This window comes from Prunus mume, linkage group LG4 (genome assembly GCF_029339155.1).
Source record: "Prunus mume cultivar Tortuosa linkage group LG4, ASM2933915v1, whole genome shotgun sequence".
NCBI classification, from domain to species: Eukaryota; Viridiplantae; Streptophyta; class Magnoliopsida; order Rosales; family Rosaceae; genus Prunus; species Prunus mume.
This window is the reverse complement of record NC_142701.1, coordinates 17,997,376-18,022,941: the sequence shown is the minus strand read 5'-3', so window position 1 is coordinate 18,022,941 and position 25,566 is coordinate 17,997,376. Positions and strand designations below refer to the sequence as shown.

The following is a 25,566-nucleotide window of genomic DNA, read 5'->3' as shown; positions in this document are numbered from 1 at the left end:
TGCATCCTTCGTCGCCGAAATCATCTCCAATGAGAAGATGTAAATTGTTGTAAAAATACACTCCCACCATTGAGATGTAAAATTAGATGCACATTTGCATCTTTTTTTACATCCTTTGCAGGCGGGACCCACAAGAGAAAAAAGGAAAGAGAAGGATTGGAATTCAAAATGGAAGGCCTAAATTTCATGCAATTTACATTGCACTTCCAATGGCCCAGATTTCTACATAGATATTTTTATACTAGTTTGTAGGTAAAATCATATGTTTTCCAAATTTAAATTTTTTTAGGTCCATTTATTTGGAAAAATAAAATAAATCTAACACGCACAAAATTAATTTTTAAAAGTTAAAACATACAAAAAAACACACACACAAAAAAGAATTATCACAAACAAATCGAATATGCATCTTTGGATTTACATCGTTTCCCATTGGAGCAAAAAACATATTTACACCCCATGGAGGTGTAAAGGAGATGTAAAAATGGCTTTATACTCTTGAAAATACACACCCCCCTGTGGATGCTTTTAATACAACATAGAGTTCCTATGAAGTTCAATTTTGTTATTGTCTTCATCATCTCTATGTGTTGAATACATGTATTGTGAAGAATAGTCATCAAATGATAAATCCTCAAAATAATTTTGCATGTAATTGTTAACATGTCACTCATATGGATTCGAGATTGATTAACGTTGTCCATATAGTGATATTTTCTATATTTTCAATATTTATCACGATATTTTCGCCATATGTTGCCAACGTCGATATTTTCCAATATTATCCTCGATATTATCGATAATTATACTATGTGTATGAATATGTTCCAAAATATCCTAGACCCGAAAAAAAAGGATAATTTGCTCAATATTTCGTTGATAATATAATGTTATCGATATTTTAGAGCTTGGTCCCAATTATCAATTTAGTGAAGGATGGAAGCAGATGTAGATGATAACTGTCATAAAAGAGAAGCTTCAGATAACTGTCTTTTTTTTCTTCATTTATACAGCTGGTAAGTATGTCAAGCAACCACCATATTGGCAAGCTTAAGCTGTTTCTCCAGAGACAAGTAATCCTTCAAAGACACACAGGTACAATGCATCACTCTCAATAAGAATACAGCCATGGAATTCTCACTTTTATCAATGGGTTGCATGTCAGGGGGCATATCCTCACACCGTGCGATATGTATAGCCCAGTTGTAAATGCGTTCTGTCGATGCAAACAGAGAAGGAACGACAAATTCCGCAACTCCTCCCCAACTAGAGTCTGAGAGGAGAGAGGAAAGGGTGACTGGTAAATCGCTCAGCACAGTAAGTTGGTCCAGAATCAGAAGAGGCATGTATTTGCTCCAGCTACCAGATAGCAACCCAAGAAATTGCAATGCCTGTAGGAGAATAAGGTTAATTTTTAATAGAGAAAAGACACAGAAATTCGAGCTGGCAAACAAGGAAAATGGTTAATAATTCGCATGAATTTCATTAGAATTTCAAGGGAAGGCAACATCACAGTAGTAGGGGTATGCCATTCACTCTACAAAACGTGTTATCACCTACCATGGAAGGATAGCTAGATACACAGCTAATTTCAACTGCATCAACAAGCCACTGTCTTTTGACACTTCCGTCTGCATGTTGCAAAGCTGCTACAACATCAACGAGCGCATCCCACATACCTGCAAATATGTAAAGTTCAAAGGCACCAGCAGCATTGTAAGAAATTATCATACTAGAGATGCTTTCAAATACCAGTAACGGCAACTCCTATTCTATTAAGCACTGTTGCATCGAGCAAACCTTTCACGATACATCCATTTTATTTTGTTATGTTTTGACTAACCATTTATTACCATTTAAAAATTATATACATATAATTAGAAAGATCCTAACCATTTGATTCTGTGTTCAATATCCAAGCTTTTAGCCTTCCCAGCTCAGTCAATGGGATGGAACCAATCCTAACAAGCTTAGCTTTGGTTTGAACCTTTTTCAGAACTTCAATAAGCTGACCATCTCTTTGTTGCAGGTCCTCCTGGGAAACCTGTAAGGACATTAGGTGCGCCATTAGGTTCAACTAAAGCGTTTGTATCTTAGTGGTTTTCAACATAAATCAACCTGCATTGACATATTGATAGAGCCCTATAACTTTCTTGATTTAACTCCTACTTAGTTTGTATAGCAACAGAAGAAATATCATAGGATTTTCTAAAGGCTGCAAGTTGCAACTCATTCTTATTATCAGCATATTCATCAAACAACAAACTATAATAAGAGTTTCCGTAGGGAACCGCATACTAATAAAAGCAGATATTACTAATTATCTATAGTACCTGCAGGAAATCCAACAACCAACTTTTCCGAGCCTTCCTAAAGCATCTAACTGCCTCAGACCACTCCTCTACAGTACGCAACTGACCTACTCCTCCAATGGCAGGCAATTGCATTGCAGGCATCAAGGAAAAGAGCACCTCCATGCCCTTTTCTATGTGGGATATGTACTCAAGAGAGTCAAGAGAAGCTTCATCTAAACACTGATAGAAACCCTTCCAGCATGAAATCCGTAATAAGCTTGTCTCATCAGTGCCATGTGATTGATATGAAGTAACAGAAGAGAAGTAGCTACGCACATCATCAAATAGTTTCTCAAGCCTGGAACCTGAATATACTTTAATGAGGTCTACAAGATGATCCAGAAGACAAGATTGCAGCTTCAACTCAAGAGTTCTGAATCTGGACAAGTCGGACAGCTCATCCAGGAAACTTAGGAGCTGATCAAATTTATTGGCATGAGCCAATGAGAACTCTACACATTCCTCCCTTAGGGTTCCTTTTTCAAGAGATGATTCTGTTGGAAACAACTCAGCAACCTGAGCCTCATATCTCATGCAGCGTCTGATGATCGTACCCCAATCCAAGGTCGGCAACCGAGGAGCTTGTGAAAGGCACCTTATCACAGTTATTACAGTGCCAACGTGAGCGACACTACCTGTCTGAATTTAAAAATTCAATATATTAGAAAGACCCATACGGGAAAATAAACAAAGAACAAAATCTTTTGTGTGTGTGTGTGCACAACTGGCACAAAAGGAAGAGGAAAAATGAATATCCATGCTGTAGGCCACAAAAGTTTGATCTATTGGCCAATGTGGTACTTATGAGTTATGATATATTATTTATCCATACATGTAACTTGTAAGTTTGGTGATCTACACTGCATATGACCAATCTTTTCTCTTTCGTTCAATTCTTGATGTGTTTTATTACTTGATTTCCCATACTTCAAGCATAATCTTATTCCTTCATAAAAGTAATCACACTAAGCAATATATGAAAATTTGACATCTCAGGTGTAAAATCAGAACAGATCTTCAAATGTGAATATAAGAATTCATATGCCCCTATTTATTGATTTCTTCATATCAAGGTATATGAGAGAATAAATGTAATAGTTATATCAACACTTCAACGGTGAAAAAATTGATGTCAGTTTTGTCACAAGTAATCATGTCTGTTATCCACCAAAAAGGAAAGAAAAAGCACACTTGTGGACCGCTACAAAACCGGTAGCAAGAGATGTACCTCGGCAGAATTGAGATGCATCAGCCATGAAGAAAGCTTCAGAACTGAACTGTCATCTGCAAAACTTTGAGAAACTGATTTTGAACCACCTCCATCGCTATTGATACTATTGTCAAAATTGCAAACTTCCTTGGAGAACAGATGATTTCGAAGAAACGAAACTGCCCATGCAGCATATTGTTGTAATTGATGGTCATCAGAATTCTGTGCAACCAGAAATATATCCTGCATCAATGACGTCAAATGCTGCTCGCAAGTAGGACTAGAAAGTAGAGGGCCCATGAGATATCGAGATTCCTGTTCAGCAGAAACAAGAGTATAATGAACCAGAACAAGAACAAAATAACAAAAACTTGTATACGCTTTCTTAAAATAGAAAAATATAACTACCTTGTGTTCATAAGCTGTCTGCATTGAGGTTGGAGGATACATGTCAACCAGGATCCCAGCACCTGCTCCCATAGCATTAACAACTCCAAGCATTCCACTCAAATGGACTAAAGGAGGATAAGGATTCGAATAACATTTTCTGAACAATTCCAGTAGACCTTTTACATGTTCAACTTCAAGAGAATGCAATCCTCCATTCAGTATGCAGGCTATGAGGTTTCCTGCTCCTATACAAGATGCCATAAGTAAGCTGTGATAGAAGGTGCCAGATTTTTTGACAGACAATAATTCAGAAATGAGCTCCCTGTAGCCATTCACTAAATGGCGTACTTCATTATCATCCATCAGTTCTAATCTTTGGCAGAATTCGACTACAATGGGAAGTGCAAGACAGGATCCTACTGATAAAACTATCTCAGAAACCCCACTAAAAGACCGAGACCTTTGAACTGGTGTAGTCATATGTGGAATCCATGAAATGATCAAGTCTTTTATCTTGAGAACAGCATCATGTGCCCCAGCTCTGTACAGTGCACCAACAGAACTTGCCAAACCAAGAACAAGTCCAGCAACACCCCATATATCTTCGAGAGAGTCATCAGAGTTCTCATGTGACAGTTCAGCAGTTATATTCATATCTACACCAAATGTGTTAGGTGGAAAGTAGGCAGATAGACTTTCCATAACATCAGATGGCAACTGAGTGAGCTGACCCATCATGAGTGATAATGCCTTAACGATCATACCAAGCAAGTCTGCTTCCGTCATCTTGCCTGTTTCTTTGTCCATGTCAGAATTATCACCAGCATCAACCCTGGTAAGAAGATCTTGACAAGAAAAACCCAAGGCAAGCCCACAGGCTCCTCTGACAAGGGTGCTATTGCTACTACACATAACCTGAAAGCAAGCACTATGAGTGAAAAAAACATGGGCAAGGAAAAAGGGGGAGATCAACACCAGCTTTTCGAAGAATAAATAAGAAAGAAAAAAAAAAAGAATTGAGAATGTCAAATAGAAATTTACAAACCTCAACAAGTCCAGTGATATTCTCAAACTTTTGCTTATGATCTGTTACATGTAGGCAACTTGAGATCAATCCAAGAGAAATCGCAGCAGACCATTTGCGGTGTTCATGTTCATGCTGGACCAACCAATTCAACAGAAATTTTGAGGCATCTGATTTAACAGCGTGAGCAGATGGAGGCAAGACCTAACAAACAGCAACCATAGCCAAAATTTAAGGATGAGTAAAGCATGTAAGACCTAGTATAGAGACATTACAAATTATAAAAGTTAAACCTGCAAGAGAGAATATATCAGACCGTGGAGAGCCTTGAACTTCACTGAGTAAATTATTTTTCCTCTTTTGTTGCTATTTGAGTCAGAACTTCACTGACTAAGTTGAAGCTTCAGTTTCTGAGATCATTTTTCTAGTTGGATAATGCTGTCTATTTGTCACTCCTGTTTCTTTTCTTTTTTTCTTTTTTCCCTTCAAGTTCTTTAGATCATTGTAATATCAGGTCATAGTTTCTCAAGGTGTTTCTCTAGTATACTTTGCATATTGGGTTTTGTTCCTTTTTTTAATAATGTTTTTACGTTTTTTTAAAAAAAAGTTAGCAGGATTCTAGCTATTCACGAGTCATGAAACCAATGAATCGATGCTCAAAATACTACCTGTGTAAGCAAAAATCAATATTGAAAAGAAAATGATACGATGTTTTCTTCAAATAATGCCAAAAATGCCCAAGGTAAACAGGGCAGAATAGATTCCAACAAACTTTTCCATCCAATGGAAATCAAAGATAATTGATAAAGTTAAAACTGGATGGTACCATATCATACATCTTCTAACAGTAAACACAAAATATGCAAAGCATTCAGATTATGAAGTTTACATAAAATATCACACAACATAGAACTCTTACCACACAAAGTGCACCAATAGCTAGTGCAATGTTTTCAGCAGATCTAGGAATAGCCTCTTCAGCTGCTTTTATCATACTCTACACATTAGACAAAGAAAAAAAGAAAAGGAGGAAATTTCAGCACAGGCTCAGATATCTAGAGGGTAAATTCTGTACAATTAAATGAAAACAAGACAGTGAACCTTCAGAATGTCACTAGCAGCTTTAGCGGTTTTATCCACGAGGACAGATGGCACTTTGGGATCAAAGGACAAGACATCTGCCCTCACCCAACGCCGCACAAAGGACTTCCATGATTGCAGTGAAATAAGGGCAATAAAAATATTTCTTGAGAGCTGAAGAGATGAAGCTATTTCCAACAATGCCTTCTCATATCCAGCATGTACATCCCGCAATCCCTATACACAAAATAATGAAGATTTGAAGCACAGTAAAGAGAAGAATAATACTAATTTTCAACTATCTTACCTTTGATGTCCCTAAGGTGTTTACATCTTTAGGAGTGAAAGAAAGACATAGCAGGGCCGCACCAGGTAACTCTTTAGTGTCACTTCTTTTCCCTACAAATGAACTTTCATATGCTCAGAGCCTCAACCCCAAAGATAATTAAGTTTGATAAATCACTATCAACAATAACTTAATCACTTCTCAGGACATGGATTTAATGAAAAGAAGTAATCATCTACAAAACTAAAATCAGCATTCAGTAATGAAAAGAAAGGAAACGTAAAGTCCCTTACACATGAATTTCATGCTATATAAACCTTTCAGTTGAGTTTTGAAACTTCAAGTCCTCTCTCTCTCTCTCTCTCTCTCTCTCTGATACCAACTGTATTCATTTTGTATCTCTTTTAACACAATTTTCCTTTCAAAATGTGTCCAAAAAGAGTATCAGTTAAAGTAAGTTTGACCTTCTCTTTACTGAACAATCAAGAAAAGTAACCAGGATTTGTGTGTGCAAATGTTTGCACGGGTCCACCAGTTTCTCTTTACAAACCACGTCTAAGACACCAATCTCTTAATACCTGAAGAAAAGATCACCTGAGGAAACACATCCAGCAGCTTCTCGATCTTACTTCCTGAAACCCTTTTCTCTTTAACCAATCTTCGCCTTGTGCTAAACCATATAAACATAATGTTCTCAATACTAATTAAAATGTTTACTACAATTTTAATTTCAGCATGTAAAGGAAATTAAGGACTAGAGAAAAGAATTGACAAGAGAAGGATTAGAGAGAGAAATGTATTGCTTACAGGTGCTCATATGTTATGATCTTGACTTGAAGTTCTTCCATGGCCCTCAGTACAGTAATATTTGTTTCAGAGAAAAGCAACTCTGTGGTCCTTTTCTTGAAATCTTGAATGTTCTGTTCAATATGTGATATCTAGGAAGACATATACATAACATAAAGAAAAACGTGTAAGGAGTATGCCAAAAAGAAAATATATAAAAAAGATGCTAATATTAGACAAGTGTCCAACAAAGCAAATAAATCACAAGATTTATGACAACCTGGTCAAGCAAAGAGCGGTCATCAAAACTGGGACAAGGTTAATACATAGGTTGCAGCCGTCCTGAAAATTTACCTCATATTGGGCTAAGGCCTCTAAGGAAGAGGCCCTTGCCTTGGCCCATTGTGACTCCAGACCAGGGTGACCAGAGATGCTAACACTCCACAAGATTTGCAAGACATTCTTTGAGGCCTCAGGATATGCTTCAGCATCAATTGCACCCCACCTCAGAAGAAGGCAAATGCTGCCATTAAGCATAAATTAAAGGACTCTTGAGTATCTTTAAATTTCAAGAGATAATTGAAATACTCTTGAAGATTATCAAAATTTTAACCATGTATATGCAAAAATAAAAAGGCAGAACTAAAGAACATAACCAGTTTTAACATTCGAATAAATAAAATAAACAGGTAGTCACTGAGGTAATATTGTCACAAACACTCCCAACACTCAGGTATATCCGGTCAATTTCGTCTAGGTTGCAAAACACCAGGAAATCCCTCTATGAGTTGAACTCAACCTCCAGCCTTAACTTTCCAAAAAAAGTAGTGCTGGCAACAATTAGGTGCTTTATGCTATAGTCAAGCAGGCCCGCACAATGTAAACTAGCACTTCATACTTAGGCAGGCTTACCTATGAGCAAGAATTGTGTCTTCACGATAATCCAGAACATGCTTGGCGATGACATCCCAGGCTGTATAAAAATCTGAAGAGGAGATGTGAATAGAATTTACTCTCACTACACTGTACAGTAACTCATTTGAAAAAGAAAAAATAGTTTTAAATGGGTAAATTTCACTAGAGCCCCTGAACTTTAGGTCATATCTCATACTAGCCTCTGAACTTTAAAATATGACCCTTAAACCCAATCGTACGTTTAGTTGGTGCAAATCTTAAAGAGGGAAAATCGGTCATCTCCTTCTTTCCTTAGACCCCCCTCCTACAATTTTCTTACTTTTCCGGCAAAAAATAGTTTCCACTCATTAATTGCAAAAAACAAAGCCAAATTGATTATAACAAAAAAAATCATGCTCTAAGTTAAGTGGAATTACAGGTTATGATATCTGACCCAGTCTTCCACCATAAGGATCCCAAATAAGTTAATAGACAACAGGATTACCAATTACGTCAGCTTCACATAGATGGGCAAGACTTTGAAAACCAAGAGCTTGAATTACAGGATCTTTGTTCTCAATGCAAGACTGTTGATTCAAAGCAAAAAGAAGACACCTTATAACTGAATGTATAGAGAAAACAAAGAAAAAAAAGCTTCCAGAGAAACCATACCGAAACAGACAAGATGAGGTCCACACCCCTATCAGGATTTTTTCTACAAACATCCCGAATTGATGCGGCCATACTGATGCATATATTTCTCTCAGACTTTAATTCAGTGAACCCCTTTGGAAGCAACACTCCCTAAATGTTGAGAAGAAGCAATGCAAGATACAGAAGAACAAATCAACAATAAAAAAGGGGAAACAGCAAGGCAACAGAATAAGAAGCAAGCATCTTGGATATTTCTCCTAAGTCAAGGATTCAGTATTAAATCCAAGGATCAAATTATCTGAATCATACTATCATTTCCACTTCAACTTAGTACTCCTTTTTTAAGCCCGCCATGTTTTCAACAGACTTCTTTCTAAGGTAATCCACAGTCCACTACATGTATCCTAATGTCCAGCCATGCAACCAGACTCGGGATATTTGTAGAGAGCCGTTAGATTTTAATCAGGTTAACTCTCCAGACATAAGAGTTGGAATTTTACATACAAGTTTGAAATAAATAAGTTTATTCTGGGAAGCATCAGAGAGGCCCAAATTCCAAACCAGGATAGGATGGACTAGGAACATTAACTCTCAAGTTGATAGATGTACTAGGAACATAAGAAACATCACAACTAGAATCTTACCTGCAAACTTCCAAAGGCACGGTCATTGGTCTCCCACGTCTGACAAAGTAAACGAATGGCTGTCGCATATAAAGTTCTGAACATCAAATGAAGGATTTCAAAATGATAAAAATTAAAATTTCTTTATTAAAAAAATATAAAATTCCAGAATAGTACATAGTACATACGGTTTGGCATCCTTCTGAAGCATTGGTAAGATAGTCTGAACTACAAGAGGAATCATCATAGAGTGTGAAGCAAGAGCTGGAAGCATTGTCAAAAGTTTTGGCTGCCGGAACAGTTCAATGAAGTAATTAAGAAAAAATTGAGAAAAAGGAAGATCCACACAGAAAAGCAAGTATGCCTTGAAATTGTAATAAGACATAAGGAATATAGGATACAAAATGAAAACTTACCAACATAGTACAGCAACTTATATCTTTTCTAGTGAACATGTTATTGTAAAATAGGATAGCCAGCAATAGTTGAGCTCCCACTTTAGGATCCATAGTAGCAATAGCAGCCAAAGACTCTAGAGCAGTGCTCCCCAGTGACTGATGCATCACTAAAACACCAGAAATGGCACAGAGTAACAAGGGCATTCCTGCAAGAACACATAGTGGGGAATACGTGAATATGATGCAAATGAAATAAACTTTTAAACAAATGCACCAAATCAATCAACTACCAGTTACTGCATGCTTAGGAACTCAGGGAAATGCAGGTGCTTTCTAAGCATTTACCAGTTATGAATCTTTCTTGAGGCTGAGACAGAGGTAGGGAGGACTTTCGTCTCTCAACAATCCATAAAGTGTACTCTCGTAGTTCAGAAGCCCAAGATCTTGATACGTCATGAATCTCTTTGCCATCAGTTTTACCACTAGAAGCAAAATTTAAGAAGAAACTGGACGATGAATAAGGATCCTGAAAAGCAGAAAATTGATATTTTATAAAACCCAATCATCCTTTGCTAGAAAAGAGTTGCAGGTTTCTATTAGAACCGTAAAAATAATGTCAATCTACATGCAATACGGACAAATACTATTTTCTTACTTCTTTTAAGAACAGTTTACAAACTTAGACTCCTGCAAGAACGAATAACTATGAATTGAAAACATAGAACACATTCACACAACTCTAAGATAAATAGCCACAGGATACTTCGATTTTGCAAGAAGATTAAAACACCCTTATTTTAACAAACAAAAGAATTTCGGATATGAGAAGAAAAAAAAGTAACTACACCTGAAACCATAGATGCCGTAAGATTCTAAAAACAATAGATCCAGGTGTGCTTAGGGATGGATATCCTGCTTCTTTGCTTGGTTTATGCGTTGGTGCTATCAAAACTGTTACTAAGAGCTTTTCTAACATGGCAAGCAAATCTGTAGCTGCTCCTTTGACATACTTAGAAGGAGACGACAGTAGGCTAATGACAGGAAATATGAATAAAAGCTCCTCACTCAGAACACATGCTGTTCTGTCAACAACATATTCTACAAGAGCAAATAAAATTTTATATAAGCAAAAAGCAGTAGAGCATCATGATGGTATAGAAGTAGTAAGAAAACAGACTAACAATTTGTAACAGATTCTTAGAGACACCAACACCTTTCACAAAATTGCATAAATGTAGAGATTATCAAATTGTAAATAAAATAAAATTTGAGCATACCATTTCCGTACTTCCACTTCAAGAGAAGGTGGAGAAGTTTCAATGTAGAAAGTTGTTCATGCTCAAGCTCTGACTGAACGAGGATAATAAATAAGGTAAGCATAGCTGATGATAATTTAGGCACATAATGCAACCCAATATCTTTCTGGGCAAACAATAAGTGCTTGGACAGTTCAATTATGGGCTCAATCAAACCAGAGTGCATTTGAGCAGCTGAAGAAATTGAAAGAATTTTCTCAAACAGTTCCAAACCACAGAGATGAGCCTCAGCAATCAGCTGCCAACAAGGACAGGACAAAATGATTTTATCATTAATTCCAGGGGGAAAAAAACACGACCAAAGAGAGAGGCTAAGAATATACCGATCCAGTTCCAGCCAAATGCCTCAGAACCACTGTATATGCATCCACCATACATTCCGCAAAATATATGAAATTCCTAAAATCCTGAGAATTATCAAGAAATAACCTAAGTAGCATCAAGCCAAGTCGAAACAGTTATCACACCCCATCTCCCCCACAAAATTTAAATTATTCCCCCCCAACCACGATACAGTAGAAGCAGAATAAGCCTACTCACTTGTGAATTCTTGTGCGGAACAAATGGAAGACAGTCTGTTAACATTTTAAGGACAGGCATTGCCTCGAGAGGAATTGAGCAACAAAGAGAGGCCATCGATGATATTAGATGCCTTGCGAACAGGGATGAAGTGTCCGAAAAAGGTACCCTTAAGATTGAATAATTTAAGAAGGATCTTAAGAATTCACATACTTCCACCATTCCCAACTGCTTATTATGTGCCATAAACAATAAAACTTGCTGCACAAGTTCAGACTCAGCGTCGGGTCGGCATGACAGAACCTGTCAACCATCAACACACACCGAATCAAGATTCAAACTCTCCATTCATTTACCTACATTCTTATAATATTCAAATCATTCAACAAAATCAACATTCAAATTATACTACTAAGTTTGGTTGTATCAAACGTGCAACACCCCATTATTTTCGAAACTGAATTCAAATTACACTAGACCGTTTTGTTCAAAATTTCATTCCGCAGTACAATTCCTGTTATCCAATTTCCATACAATGCCATTCATCATTTCTGTTCAACCAAACAGAGTCTAAATAAGAACCATTATTTTCCTTTTACCTTAACAAAGGGGTGAGTCTCCGTGGCACTGAACGACCACTTGCCATTGCTCCTCTGAAACCCTAACCGAACTAGATACCCCAAACCTTTGACGAAAAGGTCGACGAACTTCGGGCCGGATCCTTCGAGTGCGGACTGGAGCTCTAGTAACCCGCGAGAGATATCTATTTTGGAGTCCGTCACGAGGCTGCATAGCTCACGAACCGATTGGTCAACAACAGCTGGGGAGGTGGAGTGGAGGCACTGAGAAATGGCTTCTCTTCCGGGTTCAGACTCGGAGTCCAAATACTTCGGGGCGGATCGGAGCCTCAAGAAGATTGAGATTACGGCGTATTTTTGGAGCGACGGTTGAGGAACCCGGGTTTTCTCCAGCAAGGGAGTGTACGAGTCCATAGAGAGAGAGAGATGAGAGAGAGAGAGAGAGCAAGTTACCGTTTCAGGGAAGATGAATAAGCGGTGGCGCGTAAAGTGATACGACGTCGCAGATATGTGGTTGATTTTCGGCCCGTACGGTTTGAATCTGCTGAATCTTTTACTAACGCAGTCCAGCCCAGTTGTGCCAGGGCTCATTCGTGCAAGTTGGCGCCCAGTATTTTTCTTAACAAACCCTCATTTTCTGAAAACATGTCCCAATACCTTTGTTGGGATGTACTTTTAAGAAATAATATTTATGCAGTATAGCCGGCCGGCTATACTTTTAAGATATTCTATTTTGAGGAATAGCCGGACGGCAATACTGTTAGGGCTCGTTTGGTACATCGGACTGTACTGATTAATTTTTGTCGGATAGTATTAATCAGTTCCGGAGAGTACTGACTGTTTATCCAAAATATTATCAGGCGTTTGGTGTTGTTTCGGATAAATAGTCTCACTAAGTTATACTGTGTTTGGTGTTATTTCGGATAACATCGGATCATACTATTTTTAAAAAAATTATTTGATAATTTAAGTGGAAATTGAAATTCAAATGACACAATTTTTTTTTTTTTTTTTTTTGATAAGATTCATATGACAAGATTTTTTTTTTTATTTTGGCCAATATCTATAAGATAAAATTACATTAACTAATCTAACTTGTAATTGAGATTACAGATATGAGAGTAAATCCCTTCTGTAAAAATTACAAAATTCCAAATTTGCTTTTGTAATCAATTCTTCAAGAGAAGATACTGAGAAGCAACTAGAATATTTATATAAGTTGCATAAGTTCGTAAGGCCTTCAATCTGAGTTCTCAATTCCATTGTGTGCAAATAGAGTAAGTTCAAAATACACTATGATGTTCAGACTTCCCACCACAGAAGACGAACACGAAGAGCGCCTCAAACCCATGTATTGTTCTAATTCTTATGAGTTTTGATTTTTTTTTTTTAAAGTCAAAAAGGAAAAATTCATAATCTAATTTTCACAAAAATTTAATAAAAGAGGAAATAAAAAGAAGAAGATGAACACAGAAGAAGAGAGAAGGAGGATATTGGAAATAGTATGAGAGAGAGATGGAAGCTTGGAGAAGAGTGAAGAGAATTACCTGGAGAAGAACCCTAGGGAGAAGAAGATGAAAATATCGTATGATTTTTCACGTGAAGGTATGTGTTTGTTTTCCCTAGCCGTATAATTAAGCGTGTATTATCTAAACCGGGGTGTGTGAGTTATATTAGTTAGTCATGTAAGGAGAGTATTAAAAGCTCAACCCGTATAAAATAGTCAGGTAATTAAATAATACAAGTTGACACCAAACACCTGATATAGACTATTTACTCCTATCCAGAGTCTAATACGATGTACCAAAGGTATTATATTTATCGAGTATAGAGTATAGCCGTGCGGCTATACAGGCAACCTATTACATGTCAACGTATAGCCGAGCGGCTATACCTTTCAGATTTTATATTGGCTTAATTATGTACATGCCTCTGTGCTTTCCAACTTATCTCAGATTACCACCTGTGTTTGCAAACGGCTCAAAGTACTAACGCTTTAAAAACCGTCTCACGTTACCATTTTCGCTTTTTGAAGTTCCGTTTTAACGTTATCGTTCATCCCCAAAATTCCAAAACAACAACCTATCCCATTTGTTACTATTCATCCGACTAGTTTTTGGGCTGCCATCTCCTCCTCCGCCACCCTAAGCGACGACATGGGTATCAAAAGAACCAGACGTTGTCCTCTACCACCCTCACATCTCATCCACTACCAACCGTCATCCGGATCGCTGAAAAAAGCAAGAAATTTGATGATTTTTTCCCAAAATCTCCATCGCTCGTTTGGGCGATTCCGAGCACCATTTACTTCGATCCATGTATGGTTTTTCAACCTCTCGAGCTGTTCTTGCTGCTTGTTGTGTTGGTTATGAGAAATTTCTGAGTTTTGGAGGGTAAATAAGCGATGAACAGTAACAAAGGGAATGAGCTGCTATTCGGAATTTTGGGGGATGAATGAACGAAACTTCAAAAAACGGAAAGGGTAACGTGAGACGGTTTTTAAACGCTTACTTTGAGCCGCTTTGCAAACACAGATGGTAATCTGAGATAAGTTGGAAAGCACAGGGGCATGTACATAATTAAACCTTTTATATTTATTGGGTATCGCTGCGCGGCTATACTATGAAAATATTCTATTTTGTTGTATAGCCGCGCGGCTATACTGTTAGGCTATTATATTCTGTGGTATAGCCGGCCGGCTATACTCTTAAGATATTATATTTTAGAGTATATCCACGCGGCTATACTGTTAAAATATTCTATTTTGGGGTATAGCCGACCGGCTATACGGTTAATTGGTTTTCTTGAACTATATTCATCCAATCCATCGTCTGACGGACACAAATTTCCAGAGTCCTTTGAACTATGCATTGATTCATTCATTAGAAGCTTTCTACATTCTGCACCTGGGATTGCCATGACTCTCCTCTGGATGACAGATGGTGAGTTTGTGCGTGGGCAGTAATATTATGAGAGTTCCAAATGCGAATCTGTAAAATCATCCAAGAGGTTGCCATCTTCCCAACCTCAAAATGGGACCTATTAAAATTTGGAAACTGTTTAATCATTTGTCATGAAATATTTAAAACCGGCAGCATTAGGTTAGAAAGAAGAAAAAAATATCAATCCACTCAGTAACTTCTCCGTCATGGCTTTTCAATATTACAGGATCTTCTTGAGGCTTGTTTACAGGTTGACATTGCCAACAAGGTCAGTCTCTAACCAAGACCAATATCAAGAGCTCCTAAAAGAACAAATCTTACGTGCCAAATGCAGGCATTTCCATCACTGGAACCACCGAGTATGTGAGCAGATCGGGGCTAATAATTGATGAAATCCAAGGCTGCAATTTCGGTAATGTTCCTTCGAGTAGCCAATTCATTTACAATGAAAAGATGCAAATCAGAGTAAAAAGTACCTGTTGTCCATACATGAGGCTGAAATGAACACGCCCTTTAAATCTTGGGATAAGCTAGTTATACCATGTAATCTTCTTTCCTGAAATGAAGAGGATCGCTAACTGTCAAGACATCATCAATATGCTACTTTCCCACAAAGTAGAAAAAAACATACATGCACACCCAATATGACTAGATCTCCAGCTATTGATGTCCACCCCATATCATCAAGGCTCAGTTCATCTTTATAGCTCAATATAATCTTCTCGGGTTAAGTACATACGACATTTAACCAAGTGACAAATTAGCACCATCATATACTTCCAGACTAACCTTCTCAGTAGACTCTAGGTGAGGGGATGTCTGTGTGACACGACATTTTTCAGACTTCTAGTATCCCAAAACTTGACAATGCTGAAATGAAGCATAAGATCAAATCAAACAATACATATCACTTGGTATGACATAATGTTTGAGTAAGAAATTTAGGATTCAATCCTGCCATTTTACTACCACTGTTCCGTACGGTATATACTGCCACACCCAGTGAGCAATAGAAACCTCATCTTTAAGAGAAAGAACTGATGTGATGCTCATGGAAGCAGCCTGAAAAAGCTAAGTCTGAGTAAAGAGTACATAACAAATTTAATAAGAACTATTATCAGAAATAAAACTTTCCGCGCCTTACACGCTTTGCCCGTGGAAAAAGATGAGCCCCTTTAACCAAAGCAGTTGAGCTGCATGAAAATATTATAAATTTATTTTGGAAAACAGAAAACAAACTTGTCCCGATTCTCGAAAATGAAAATAGCTTTACATGAAATAATTTACCACATTGCAATCTCCCCGTGAATATTTTTGGAGCTTGAATTACATCTCATATCCCAGAGAACAAAGGAATCATCTCTCGAACCAGAGATAATAATCTGTGTCAAATAAGAAGAATCATTGGTTTAAATTAGTTGTATTTCTCATTAGTTATTTCAAAACACATCTCCTGGTGAAAGTTCGTCGGCCCAGGTTTATGCCGGCGACATTTGCCGGATTCGACCTCTCCCAATAAAAGTTACCTAGTAAATCTTAGAGGGTTTTAGCAATGGCTAACATTTAAGATATTCTATTTTGGTGTGTAGCCATTCGGCTATACTTTTAAGATATTATATTTATTGTGTAGTTATTGAGTATAGCTGTGCGGCTAAAGTGTAAAGCTATTATATTTGGTGTATAGCTAACTGCTAAGATATTATATGTCTAGAGCCGCAATTTGGTCCATTTTGGCTATACTGTTAAAATATTCTATTTATAATATCCTACTTATTTTTCCAAAATGCTTTTAGGCTATTATATTTTTGAGTATAGCCGAGCGGCTATACCGTTAAAATATCCTATTTATAATGTATAGCCGTACGGCTATACACTTTAAATATATCCAACAATAAAAATCTGAATTTCTTTACAGCAAAGGTAAGCCTTAAGAAATTTCTTTAAGGAATAATTAGTATTTAAATATTTTACTAAATTCATAAATTACTTAATAAATAATAATGAATTATTATAAATTATTTTGTGGAGTTAGTTTTTTTAATTTTAAAAAAAAAAAGTGATGAAATCCATTGTTTTTAAAAATAAAAAAAAATTATAGGTTTTTCTATTTAAACCCCACACTTTTCTTTGTTCACCCCAATACTTAAATCATTAAGCTCTTAAGTTTTATTATTGTGTAAAAAGACAAAAAATGTCATCCAACTTAATATTTAACCATAGTACATCTACATACCCCACCACTCTTCATATTAAGTTTTAGAAAAATAAAAACTCTTTTACACCCTATTATCATATTACTCTCCTTTTTTAATCCAAAAAACTTACTACACTCTCATCTTCTCTTTACAAACTCTAAATACGACATGCAAATAGTAGCTTGTGAGTCGTCAATTGAGTTTGACAACAATATTTTTATCTCTTTAAGTAATGTGAGGTTAAGGTGAACTTAGAGTGGTGAGAGGCAAGATAGCGGGGTGTGGGTGTGAGGTTAATGAGTTTGTTTTTTTTTTTTTCTGCCATATGTGTATTTGGGGTAGTTTGGGAAGATAGTGGGGTTTTCTTAGAAACTTAGAAATTTTGAATTAGAAGTTGGGGTGAACAAAGAGAGAAGCGGGGTTTAAATAGAAAAACTCGAAATTATTTGGGTGAAAATTTAAAATTGAAAAACATCAAATAAAAATGAGAGACTAAACTCTGGGGGCATTTTAGACTTGGCTCGTCCAATTATAGTTTCGATTCTGAAAATTTTTGACCCGTTTTCTTAAGCCCAACTAACAAACTTTATCTTTTTCTATTTATAAAATTAAAAAAATTTCCTTCGTAAATTCCCTATATATATGCTCTTTTCTTTCTCAAGAACTGACTCAACTGAGACCTCCTCCATTCACAAGGATGAAGACGCCGATGACACAGCTCGACGACGAAACGGTGCGCAGCATGGCCATTGGAGCCGTTTTCTCAGACTTTGTGAGCTCAAAAATTCTCCTTCATATGCTACTTTGTTCTTCTAGCAATTATTATGATTAGCGACTATCGAATTTTATGCACGACCAGGAAACTTTATTTGTTGCGAATTCAAGCTGGTTTTGATTTGGTTTGGAATTAGAGTTTACTGTTGTGATTGTTCATATATGCAGTGAGCAATTTCACATATTCATGAAATTGATTAAACTTATTCTTATCAAAGGAACGTTGAAGAATTGAGGGTTTGAATTGGAAAGATTAACTCGTCGCTATTATTAAAATTAAAGTATAGGTTTTAAGAGTGAGCCGTTTGTTCAAATTTTCAGGGTGGGAAGATAAATTCACTGGATTTTCACCGCAAGGATGATTTACTGGTTACGGCTAGCGAGGATGATTCTGTGCGACTCTATGACATTGCAACTGCTAAGTGAGCTAACTATTACCTGATAAAAGATGTTTATGTTGCAAGAAATCGACTATAGCTGTATACATATATATTTACACACACACACACACTCACACTCATGGATGAAGTAGTTTACCTTGTGCCTTGATCTTATCAATCCTTTTGTTTACGAGGGAGCATTTGATCGAACCGGTTTCGTGTTGTTAAATTGGACCCCATTGTTGTTGTCAGTTGAAGAAATACAAATTCTTTCAATTGCATTTCTGTGGTATAATTCTGTTATCAGCGACATGTGCTATCTAAGCTTGTTTTATGCCATGGTTTCTTGTAGTGAGACTTAATTGATTTTAAACATTTGAGCATGTCTTTGTGTATGGCTCTGACTGTTATTAAGTGCATGTCCACTTTCAAGTTCTTTCCTTCATCTGAAATTTATGTTTCATAGATGCAGCGCACAGAAACCAATGACGGGAAACTGCATCAATATTGTTGCTTCTTTAATAACGTTTCTTCATGAACTTCAGGTTGCTAAAGACCACATTCCATAAGAAACATGGAGCAGATCGTATATGCTTTACCCATCACCCAAGTTCTGTTATATGCTCTTCAAAATACAATCTGGATGCCACTGGAGGTGACTTTTTTTTTAACGTGCCATTAACTCCTAATTCCTGTGATATTATTTTCTAAATGATGCTGACTGTTTCCTTAGCAGAATCACTGCGGTATCTGTCAATGTATGATAATCGATGCCTTCGCTACTTCAAAGGACATAAAGAGAGGTTTGAATCCTTTGACTTTTGTGGTACTAATAATAAGCCCATGATGTGTTTTGGATCACTTGTTATCTGTTTATTAAATGGATGCGTATTTTCATAAATTGTCTATTTAAGGCAGTAGGATCTGTACGTTTTACTGAATATCAATTTAGAGAATGACACAATTCAAAAAAAGCATCAGAGAGTAAGGTCACAGAGTCACAGTAGTCACTTCATGTTCTGAACTTTGTGTGAAATGCTAGTAAACATGATACTTAGAAAGTCTGTGTGGTGCTAGTAAACATGGGTGCTTTCAGTTTGTTGTTTATGATGTGTAAACATACATGGCTTTTATGATGTATCTGCATGCACACAAACAGCCATGGGTTCTCGGACACACTACTAATTCTGAGTTCGATCATAAACAATGAAATAAGGTCTTATCCCTATCTTATAAATAGACATCATTATCAATGCTGTTAATTAGTTAAGTTTTATCATTCTTTTCCCTTTCTCTTTTTGCAAACTTGTTTTGCTTATTATTTCCATTAACTGCTGCTGTAGAATTGTTTCCCTCTGTATGTCTCCAGTCAACGATAGCTTCATGTCTGGTTCGTTGGACCACTCTGTCAGAATATGGGATCTCCGTGTAAATGCCTGCCAGGTAGGTTCTTGGTTTTAATACATAACATGATAAAGGTAGGCTAAATTTGGGAAAGTAATCTTGAGAACTTGAGATGCAGTTCTAAGACAAGATTGCAATTCATGCTTACAGGGAATTTTGCATCTACGTGGTAGACCTACAGTTGCCTATGACCAGCAAGGTCTTGTTTTTGCTGTGGCAATGGAAGGGGGTGCAATTAAATTGTTTGATTCACGTTCCTACGACAAGGTTATAACCTATGAATAAATGACTTTGTTTTGGGATAATTATGAATTTTCAAATCATGAATTTAACTAAAATTTTCCTAATTAGGGTCCATTTGATACCTTTTTAGTTGGTGGAGATACTGCTGAAGTTTGTGATATCAAGTTTAGCAGTGATGGCAAATCAATGCTCTTGACAACCACAAACAACAACATCTATATTCTGGACGCATATGGAGGAGAGAAGGTATGTTTTCCTGTTGAGATTATTTTGTACTCTCTCTGGGTGTGTTACAACAATATGCCTAAAATTTAGAACTTTCCTTTGTGCAGCGCTGTGGGTACAGTTTGGAACCATCTCCTAACGTAATAATAGAGGCAACTTTTACCCCAGATGGCCAGTATGTCGTTTCAGGTATATGTATTTTGCACTGCTTGTTACGATGTGGCATCTTATCTAATGTTCTGATTCTTAATTTTTTTTACTTCATCTTTGTCAAGGCTCTGGAGATGGAAACTTGCATGCCTGGAGCATCAACAAGCGGAACGAGGTAACTATTTATATATTTTGATTCTGCTTATGATTGTAGGTTTTGAATGCTAGTCATGAGGACTATTTACTGTCTCATTTAATTTGATAAAAATGGTGTCCTGGTCATCCACTTTGGCCTGTAGTGGGTTGTAAATGCTTGGAAACAGAACAACATTGCTCAAATACACTAATTAAGTGCCTTGTACCATGAGATTATAGATGGAAAATTTTGAGTCTCCAACAATCGGTAATTTCTTTTTTCAGCAGGTGGCATGCTGGAACAGTCACATTGGAGTTCCATCTTGCTTGAAGTGGGCTCCCCGCAGGGCCATGTTTGCTGCTGCATCATCTGTTCTTACCTTTTGGATACCTAACGACTCAAACGCCGAGCCGACTCGCATGGACACCGAAGCCGGTGTTGAAGCCGAGCATCCGTCTCAGTAAAACCCTTTTGAGTTAGTTCCTCCTATTAATTTCATCTACTTCCAATGTTCTTAGTTCCTCCTACTAATTTCATCTGCTTCCAATGTTCTTCAATTGGCATTGGTTTGTTTGTAGGGTCAGAGTAGTCTAGCCTCTTGAGATCAGTTTAAACTTAAATGTACCATAAAAAAAGAAAAAAGGCTTTCAGATGTACAATAGTTTTTTTATGGACAAAAACGGCTGTGTGTTAACTTATTAGCAACATTTTAGAAGATAGTATACTCGCGGGGGGCCTATGCAAAATGACCCAATTTGAGTACTGGGTCTTGGTTCAGATCGACAATCGAACGAAAGCACAAGAGAATAGGTGTTGCTGAGTGATAATTTTAGAGTGGCTAAAATAAATTGCATAGTATGTGCAAAAATAATCTGTGCTTCCAGGTGCTACAAATTTTGTCCCCGACGCCCCCCCGCCCCCAGCTGGCTGGTATGTGTTTCTTTTTAATCCTTTTGTATCGTTGCTTTGCGAGGAGCTAGCCCGAGTTCCGAGACCACGTGAAGGGTTGAAGAGGGTGACCATGTATATTGCTTATAAGTTATTTCTTTATTAGGATATGGGCTTTCCTCTCCCACTTTTTTGTTTGTGTTTATTATTATTATTATTATTATTATTTTGGGTGGTTGCTCTTTCTCACAGAGAGAGAGAGAGAGAGAGAGAGAGAGTACCAATAAATTTGCATAATTAACATTTAAGGACATACATTAAACACAATGTAAATAATTACACAGGAAGTGCCAGATTCTAAAGGTAACCATAACCGAAATTCATGGACCTCTTAAATTCTGCCAAAAACCACCCCATTAGACTCTTCTACGTACGAGAACAAGTACATGACAATACGAACAGCACTAGATACGTACACCTCTGAAGCCAGCCAACATCAACACCTAACAATAGAAAACCACCCGAAAGAGGTTACGACATTATTTCCCTTCCATTCTCGTATACAACCTCTCTATCCTTTCTTCCACTTCAACGACTTTCATGTCCTCCTCTTTTCGTCTTGGGCCTTACTCTGGATGTCTTGGCTGCCCTCCTTGGTCCTTCTGTCCCACAAACTCCGCCACATCCGCTGTGCGCCTCTTCATCTGGTCCAGCTGCTCTGGCACCAACCCCGCGGCCCTTCGGAGGTAGTTGGTGACCCAAGACAGAGACGAGAGTGCAGTCAGTCCAAAAGCGCCCGAAGTTAGAAATCCGGTAACGGCCAGGCCAATGACAAAGAGAGCCGGGACAAGAACCGGGCTGAAGATGATGAAGAGTGGGGTGGCCAACAGAGCCCCAATGATGGTGCCCATGAGTGTGAGACCAGCAAGGGCTAGCAGGGTTCCGCCAACAGGAAGGCCAGTTATGACTGCAAGAGGACCTGGCCAGTTGACGGGCCTTGGTATTGGGTCTTGGCCCCAAGGCCATGCTGGGGACGAACTTGGAGCTGGTGTGGCTGAGGACGATCTGCCATTGATGAGAGCTGAGCTGAGATGAGAGTTTTGGGAGTGACGAAACTTTGGACAACTTGTTTCAGAAGAGTGATGAAGCAAAAGATGGATGTGAATGGGATTGAGATAAGAGGAGAGGTGGTGATATTTTATAGAAGGGTGGTGAGTGCAATGTGATGACACGTACGTTTGAGATGGTGAGTTGGGGCTCTGCATGAGGAACAAGTTTCAGTGCAGCTTTTGGGCACTACCAAAATACTGAAAAATAGATTTAATTCGAAAGTTGAGGTGGCTTTCAGTGAAGGAGTCTTTATTGCCACCATTTCGCGTTCGGTTCTGCCACATTGTTTGGTTGCCTGCATGTTTATTAAAACGGGCATTACTCTCCCGAGCTTGTCTTTTTCTCTTATTTTGCTTTCTAGTCTACATGCATAAGCCCCTAAATAAAAATTAGCGAAATCTAAATACAAGTTAAGTTAATGGGTGGAGACTTCTATAGACACCCCGAAGTGAAGACCCAAGTGCTAATGGGTCTAGTCAAGTAAAAACGGACTTCGATTTTATAGATAAGTGAACTTAAGTTTGAAAAACCATGACACTTTGATAGTGTGTATGATAATTCATTCCTCTTGTAAAGATAAGTGAACTTAAGTTCGAAAAACCATGACACTTTGATAGTGTGTATGATAATCCATTCCTCTTGTAATTAGCCTTTAAAGTAAAGAAATGAAAATGCAACTTATAAAGAGTTAAAATTGATATACGTCTAAATGTTGGTGTTTAAAACAAATTTCATTTTTATGAAAACAAGTTTTGGTGTCCACAGAATCACTCTCTTTTTATTCATAAAAATTGATGGGTTTTACCTCAGTGGTGAGGTCCCTCCCCATTCCCCCGTCACCCATTCGAATTTTAGGAAAAGTGCTCCCTTTCTAATGCAATGTATCTCTAATATATATATATATATATATATATATATATATAATAATAATAATTTTGATGGCTCCACTGGAGTCCTTTGCCGGTCGGGGAAAAAAAAAGGAAATTTGAAAAGGCCATTTTATCTGTACACACCAAGGACATACATTTTACTTCATTTTTGCACAAGTGCAAGGTATGTGCATTCATTTTTCAAAGTACATTATTAACAACATTGTAATTGTATCCTGCCGTTTGCCTCATTTATTATTAGGACTTTCTCTGGATGTCTTGGCCCACCTTATCCATCTTCAGGCCCATGAAAAGATAGCTGGCATGAAAACTGGGCTGAAAATGAAGAGCAACCAAAAAAAACTTGTGTGAAACACGGATAGCAATATTTTGCTATCTCTGACAGGATGATAAGTAGAAAGTTATCACGCGTGACATGTAGTGATTGACCAGTAGAGCAAAACAGTGATATCCATGTTACGCAAATGTTTCTCAGTTGAGGCATATGTCTAATCAGTCAATCAAAGAGATTCCAAGGACATTGATTCATTTAGAAGGAAAGGCAATCGCATGTCTAGTCTATGCTGTTGGGCCTTTTGGGTTACCTTTTTGGGCGGTTTGTGGTGGCCCAACATTTGGAGAGCGATCGACATGACCTAGGCTAGAGGAGGCTATAGCTGGGACTACCCCAAATCGATTAGGACGTTTTGACACTTTTCTTTTTTTCTATTACGCGTGCTCCTTTCTGCATTGCTTAAAGAGAGACATTTAGCATCTTTTCTTGTCATTTTACCTCAATTTCATTTGTTACTCGACTTTCCTTTTTTTTTTTTTTTTTTTTTAAAAATCACACAAAGGTGAGCCCTGTTCGAAAGTTTAACTCAACATCGTCTCTAATAAAATGAGGACTGAATGCCACCATAAAGCAACACACTAACCATTGCCCCTCAGCTACACAACTTCATCAAGTCATAGCTTTAATTGCATTGCTACGAACTAACTAATACAAGCGCATGAATCCATCATATTTTATATATAACATGAACTAAAACCAAACGATTCGAATTATTGAAATACAATGTGTAATGAGTCCTATATATAATGTTAAAAGTGAAAATTGAAAGTGAAAACCCGACATGAAAATCTTTGTGCCTAGCTAGTGCTATCTATATGCATATACGTACTACTGTTGAAGCATCAGCATTGCAGTCAGTACCCTAATCTAAGGTAGCCTCCCCCGCAGCTAGCTTAGTAGCATCAACCAAAAAGAAAAAACAAACATGCAAATATATGCACGTGACAATATTACTATTTGTTTTGACCCCAAGACCACAATTATAGTACGAAACATATTTTAAATATTTCGTATGCAGAAACAAGTTGTTTGATATTCATGTCCAAAGGAAATGATGATTGGTAATATATATATATATATATATATATATAATAGGGGAAAATAATAATAATGGGTCCGCCAATTAATATGTTTCTGTGAAGGAGCAGGGTAGAGGGTACCCTTTCAATCGTCATCACACATGGCATGCGCAAACAATATCCCTTTTGCGGACCTTCATTCATAGAATCATCTCTGTGCGACTTACTGTATATATAGTACCTTTCAGAATTATTCAGACTGTGACAGAAGAGGAGAGAGGACCCTGAAATTCACAAGCAGTATATATCTTATTATTAAGGTTAAAATATATTTGATTGATATAGCTAGGTGGGTGAAGAAGTCAACATATTTACAGTGGCTGCCACTTGTGCCTGTCCCTGAAAAAACAGGTTATTCTGGGTGGCAGGGGGAGATATATAAAAGTTCTTGTAAGAAGAAGGTCTCTTGTTTGAAAGATGAATTGATAGACATGAGGCATTAAGGCAACACAAAAAGCAATAGGAATATCCCACAACAACACAACCCACATCCATCAAATTGTCATTTCTTCACACTTCACACACTAAGACCTGATACAATGCATGAATAAGGAAAAAGGGGGACGGAGGGAGCCCATATGTTGGATATGATCGACATGTTCTTTTTATCAATTCTCCCTTTCACTGTATTGTTCTCATATATATAGTTATTCTTATCCGGATATCCGCACTTTATTATCGTGCGGATGCTATTATAAACAGGT

General features: G+C 37.4%; 3 protein-coding genes and 1 pseudogene across 6 annotated transcripts; 1 reads left to right on the top strand and 3 right to left on the bottom strand.

Annotated features, from left to right (window-relative positions):
* Positions 1 to 960: 960 nt before the first annotated feature.
* Positions 961 to 12,680, bottom strand: RST1 (ARM repeat superfamily protein). The gene is made up of 25 exons (XM_089050359.1): positions 12,134 to 12,680; positions 11,556 to 11,837; positions 11,339 to 11,422; positions 10,977 to 11,253; positions 10,547 to 10,797; positions 10,045 to 10,225; positions 9,718 to 9,905; positions 9,490 to 9,590; positions 9,323 to 9,398; positions 8,697 to 8,828; positions 8,530 to 8,611; positions 8,043 to 8,115; positions 7,485 to 7,653; positions 7,152 to 7,282; positions 6,923 to 7,014; positions 6,366 to 6,457; positions 6,080 to 6,295; positions 5,898 to 5,975; positions 5,000 to 5,182; positions 3,973 to 4,869; positions 3,583 to 3,879; positions 2,334 to 2,993; positions 1,894 to 2,044; positions 1,561 to 1,679; positions 961 to 1,391 (listed from the first exon to the last, which is right to left on the bottom strand). Exons 1-25 carry the CDS (start codon positions 12,524 to 12,526, stop codon positions 1,026 to 1,028), a joined length of 5,571 nt encoding a protein of 1,856 aa, XP_088906485.1. The 5' UTR covers positions 12,527 to 12,680; the 3' UTR covers positions 961 to 1,025.
* Positions 12,681 to 14,827: 2,147 nt separating this feature from the next.
* Positions 14,828 to 17,302, bottom strand: LOC148918057 (uncharacterized; annotated as a pseudogene).
* Positions 17,303 to 17,861: 559 nt separating this feature from the next.
* Positions 17,862 to 21,558, top strand: LOC103329811 (Transducin/WD40 repeat-like superfamily protein). Of its 4 annotated transcripts, none has more exons than XM_016794092.2 (10): positions 17,862 to 18,021; positions 18,345 to 18,445; positions 18,949 to 19,058; positions 19,137 to 19,206; positions 19,747 to 19,846; positions 19,958 to 20,074; positions 20,159 to 20,296; positions 20,383 to 20,464; positions 20,551 to 20,600; positions 20,846 to 21,558. In XM_016794092.2, the coding sequence occupies exons 1-10, from the start codon at positions 17,947 to 17,949 to the stop codon at positions 21,023 to 21,025; spliced, it is 1,023 nt and encodes a 340-aa protein (XP_016649578.1). In that variant the 5' UTR covers positions 17,862 to 17,946; the 3' UTR covers positions 21,026 to 21,558. The 4 variants fall into 4 exon arrangements, with proteins under 4 accessions (XP_016649578.1, XP_016649580.1, XP_016649579.1 ...); XM_016794094.2 differs by having other exon boundaries at positions 20,849 to 21,276; XM_016794093.2 differs by having other exon boundaries at positions 17,863 to 18,021; positions 19,140 to 19,206.
* Positions 21,559 to 21,813: 255 nt separating this feature from the next.
* On the bottom strand, positions 21,814 to 22,655 carry LOC103329809 (oleosin 18.2 kDa-like). Its single transcript, XM_008232330.3, is given in 3 exon segments — positions 21,814 to 22,107; positions 22,109 to 22,423; positions 22,426 to 22,655. Coding segments are annotated over 3 exon segments (471 nt in total). The 5' UTR covers positions 22,522 to 22,655; the 3' UTR covers positions 21,814 to 22,047.
* Between the last annotated feature and the right edge of the window lie 2,911 nt (positions 22,656 to 25,566).